General features: G+C 45.0%; 1 protein-coding gene across 1 annotated transcript; it reads left to right on the forward strand.

Annotated features, from left to right (window-relative positions):
• Positions 1–424: 424 nt before the first annotated feature.
• Positions 425–1,441, forward strand: LOC149851844 (olfactory receptor 6F1-like). Its single transcript, XM_090030301.1, has one exon. The coding sequence runs from the start codon at positions 467–469 to the stop codon at positions 1,439–1,441; it is 975 nt and encodes a 324-aa protein (XP_089886427.1). The 5' UTR covers positions 425–466.
• Positions 1,442–4,746: the final 3,305 nt, after the last annotated feature.

Raw genomic sequence — 4,746 nt, forward strand, 5'->3', positions numbered from 1 at the left:
AGTATGCTCAGAATTCAGACCAAAGAAACCTGTTTATTGAACTGCTGATGCTCTCTAATGTGGATATTAGCTGGGCTTTTTTTTTTTTTTTTAAGGGCGATGCGGTGAGTGTCCTAACCACAGAAACTGGAATTTATTTACTTATGGAAGTTGTTAGGTCCCCTTGTATGCTGTCCACGTGGAATACAGTTTTCCACAATTCAATTCTTCTGATTGCGAGGGGATTCACAATGTTTAAATGACTCTTGCTGGAATTTCCAGCAGTGCGCACAGGGAAGCCAGACGCCAAATTAAATGTCTAAGTTTATATTTCCACTTGGCTTTGGGGTGTCTGGATCTGTTCTTTCACAGCAGGTTTATCTCTGATATGCCCACAGAAACCGCTCCAGGGGCTTGGCAATGTTTGCTATTGGCATCTGACTCCATTGACTTCTTCCACCCTTTTCAGATTAGCGTCCAGGACTCCATGGAGAAAACAAACCATACTTCAGTGACAGAATTCATCTTCCTGGGATTCGGCAGCCCACAGAAAATCAAGATCCTTCTCTTCATGCTTTTCTTGTCCATCTACATGCTGTCCCTCATGGGGAATTTCCTCATTATTGGCATTGTCCTGACAGATCCCCTCCTCCAGACCCCCATGTATATCCTCCTGGGGAACCTCTCGTTCCTGGAGATTTGGTACACCTCAGTCACTGTGCCCAAGCTGCTGGCCAACTTCTTGTCCAGAAGTATCACCATCACTGTAAGCGGCTGTGTGACTCAGTATTACTTCTTCTTCTCCCTAGGAGCAACTGAATGCTTCCTCCTTGCTGTCATGGCTTACGACCGCTACTTGGCCATCTGCAACCCACTGCGTTATGCCACCATCATGAGCCCCAAGTTGTGCCTCCATCTTTCTGCCAGCTCTTGGGTTTGTGGCTTCCTTTCCCCGCTCCTTCCCACAATCCTGATCTCCCAGCTGTCATTTTGTGGCCCTCAGAAAATCAACCATTTCTTTTGTGACTCGGACCCAATTTTCAAGTTGTCCTGCTCTGACACATACGTGCAAGAAGCTGTCGGGTATACGTGCAGCTCTGTGGTCATCTTGAGTTCTTTCCTGCTCACTATGTCATCCTATGTTAACATTGTGGCCACTATTATAAAGCTGTCATCTGCAAAAGCTCGGAAAAAAACTTTCTCCACATGTGCCTCTCATCTCACAGTGGTAACCATCTATTATGGGACAATTATATTCACGTATGTCAGACCCCCAGCCAAATATAAATTTGACTTGGGCAAAGTGGTGTCTGTCTTCTATTGTGTCATTACCCCGCTACTAAACCCTTTGATCTATACTCTAAGGAATAATGATGTGAAAACAGCAATAAGGAAAACTTTCTTGAGGAGGAGATCAGTCATATGGAAAAATAACAGCAATACTGATGGTGTTGTAAAATAGAAAGGAAAATTTGGGTGGGAGTTTAAAAAATTACTGAATGCCAAAGTTTTCTGATATGTGTTTAGGCACTTATGATGTAGGTAGGGGCTTATTTGGCTTCATAAAAGCTCCTTGCGAAAAATCCAATTGATATCAATGTGAAGTAAGTATTTAAATGTTTAATTTTTTTTTTGCAATAGCAATATAATAGAAATTTGTCCACTATTACCACAAGTTTAGCTGATTTTTATTGTTGGACCTGTGCTCCTAAGCCACTTTCAAGCTTTTGAAAATATTATCCTTGTATGCTTCAGTTGGGTAGAGATTACTACTGGGATATAGCATGCTTATTATGAGAAATGGGCATATCTCCTTCAGCTGTTTTGAAAATACTAAGCAGAACGTCACCACTGCTTAGTGACTATTTGCTACCCTTTCTGTCTCATAACTGCCTCGGCATCCTGTTGCTCTGGTTCACACTGGGTGCATCTACACAAGATGCTACATAGCCGTAGTGATGGCGGGCATGATTTGTGATGCTGCTGCAATGAGCCACTGTGCAGTACCTTGTTGCTGCTGTGCAGTAGGGTCAGAAGTGACCCGTGCACTGCTGAGACTGTGCAGTCAGGTGCACATGTAGATGCACCTACTGAGAACAAGAGGTGAGTCGTGTACTTGGGTCCAGTAAAAAAGATTTCCTGCTATATTCAGGGACCTCCTCATCTGGAAGTGACTGGGGAACAAGAGGACCTGGGGTATTAGCTAATCATATAATGACTTACAGCCATCAATATGATGTCACCATGAAAAAGACAAATGCAAAAATGCAATCCTAAGATATATTAGGTGAGATATTCCCAGAGAGAAAGAGTACTGATGTCAAGGACCTGGTAAGGCCTCATCTGGAACACCATATCAGCTCCAGTCACCAGTGTTCAAAAATGGGAATGTGGTTTCTGATATAGGTGCATCAGGAAGGGACAGCTATAACTAAGCACAACATAGGCACAAGTACAAATGGGTACAAACTGGGCCTGAATAAATTGAATCAAGAAATTAGGAGGTTCCTAACCAACAGAGCACTGAAATTCCAAGATAGCCCCTCAGTAAGGATGATGAGTATTGAAAAAAATTGATCTGTTTATGCAAGCAGTTGTATGACATAGTTACCCATGACAGCACAGGGCTAGATTTGATGGGGTGGGGGTGGACTTGATCTGTTCAGGTCCCTTCTGGCCCTAGAAACTATGAAAACTAGACAGCTGGGGCCAAATCTGATTTCATCTTTAAGTGTCTGAGTGTCACTTTGGCACTTAAACAGATTGTAGCTCCTATTTCTGTCCATGTAGCATACACCAGAAAGAGAGGCTGGGGCCCTTGTACCTTTTACCTCAAAAGACTAGTGGTTAGGGCACTTTCCAGGGGTGTAGGAGACCCAAATTCTAGGGGGCCCTTACCTAGAGGGAATTTTAAATTGTCTCTCCAACTTTGAGCCTAAATGGTCAAACAATCTGGCCATGGGCTAGATAGACATTACCCATGCCTCTTCTTGAAGCTGTCCCACTGGGTGGCCAAGGGAGAAAGATCTCGAAGTGTCAGGAGAAGTGTAAACTCAGGGGATCGTGTCTCAGTGAGAGGGACACTGCTTAGCAAGGAAGATTACTGTGAGTTTAGCTCTTCCCCATCACCCCACCCCAATCAGATGAAGATTTGCCACTACTATCTATCCACTTGATCCAATGAATTTTAAATGCCAGGTGTTTAAAAGCTAATGAGGAGAGCGCTTGGGGTCAGAACCAAGGATTCCCTCTTCTTTAGGAGAAATGTTCCCACCACTGAGTGACACTTCCTCAAACTTGCTTGTTTCCCGGCCCAGCCCATTTTTTTCTCTTAATTTACCAGTGGGCCAAGTATAAGAGGAGAGCTGAGATTTCCTTTATGTAATAGCTAACCCAAATCCGTATACTTTGCACCGCATAAGAAGCTGACAATTTTTTTAAAAAGCCTGGCCAGGCTGTTCAATACTGTGCTTTTATTTTCTTTGGTGTATCCAGCAGCCTGGCGGCTGCTCCAAACTCCACCACAGTCCAGGGTGCAGAACAGTCAACTATGCCTATGCTGGGTGCCCCGATCCCCAAGCTACGGAGACATGTTTCCTCTACTTCGCTGTGTCTGTAACCCTACGTACCTCGTTCTCTTGACTGTCCAGTAACCCAGTTCAACTAGGTGGGTGGACAGGGTCCCCATAACAACATAATTATAGCCTAATCACTATATTACTTTTCTGAAAGCTGTGAGTTTGAACACCTTTAGGGTAAGGAGAGCCTATAACTCTGTTATCCTATATCCTGGGCAAGTGCTCTAACAAGCACGATGTTATATAGAACAGGGTTTGGCAAAATATGGCTCATGGGCCAGATCTGGCTTGTAAAGGGACTGGATTCAGCCCATGGCAGCTCCAGGAATCAGCTGCATACTCCAGCCAGGTAGCAGAGGTTGTCTCCCAAGGGTCTTAGTGTTGCTGTGTTTTTTGCTTTGCTGCAGCAGAGGCAGCATCCACAGAGTCCTAGCACCATTTTTTCCCTTCTCAGCATCAGCTGATTGCTCGAGGACAGGGGTGCAAAGAACTGGTCTGCAGAAGGGGCTGGGTTGCAAGAGGTCCACAGTGGCAAAAAGTGGCAAAAACCCCTTGATGTAGAATATGCATGCCGCCACCACCACCACCTCTTGTTGCTGTATTTTAAAGGGTATGCCCATTACGTGGACTCCTAGTTCTAGTTTTAATATCCACATGCAGAAAGAGGGTTCAGGCTTCCAGGTTCACAGGGAATAAACTAAGTCATGTAGCAAGGTGCCCAAGTCTGAGAGAAGGGAGGAGCTGAGATGCACTCATCTCTTTAGCACTACATATCAGTTGGCTTAGGCACCCTTCCTCAGTTACTTACAGCCCCCCCCCCCCCCTTTTAGACCTTAGCACCCAAATTTAGATGCAGGAATGCTCAGCATTATCAAACTACCGAGTCTAATCAGAATGCATCAGAGCATGTGTAAAATGGTGTTATGTAGTCAGTGATGAGCAGGGAACCTGGTTTTCGCTGATTAAAAACCCCAAATCCAGGTGACTGGAAGAAGGCCAGCGTGGTTCCAATCTTCAAAAAGGGGAGGAAGGAGAACCCAGGAAACTATAGGCCAGTCAGTCTTACCTCGATCCTAGGCAAGTTGTTCGAGAAAATTATGCTGGCACACATCCAGGAGGGGCCAGCAGGGGACTGCATGCTTAGGGGCAACCAGCACGGGTTCATCAGTGGCGCAGGTCCTGTCAGACC

Source organism: Crocodylus siamensis, unplaced genomic scaffold (assembly GCF_052110815.1).
Source record: "Crocodylus siamensis isolate JL-2025a unplaced genomic scaffold, ASM5211081v1 HiC_scaffold_126, whole genome shotgun sequence".
NCBI lineage: Eukaryota > Metazoa > Chordata > Crocodylia > Crocodylidae > Crocodylus > Crocodylus siamensis.

Bases quoted from the DNA above. Each gene is read 5' to 3' on its own strand.
- LOC149851844 (XM_090030301.1), top strand. From the start codon at position 467: ATGGAGAAAACAAACCATACTTCAGTGACAGAATTCATCTTCCTGGGA.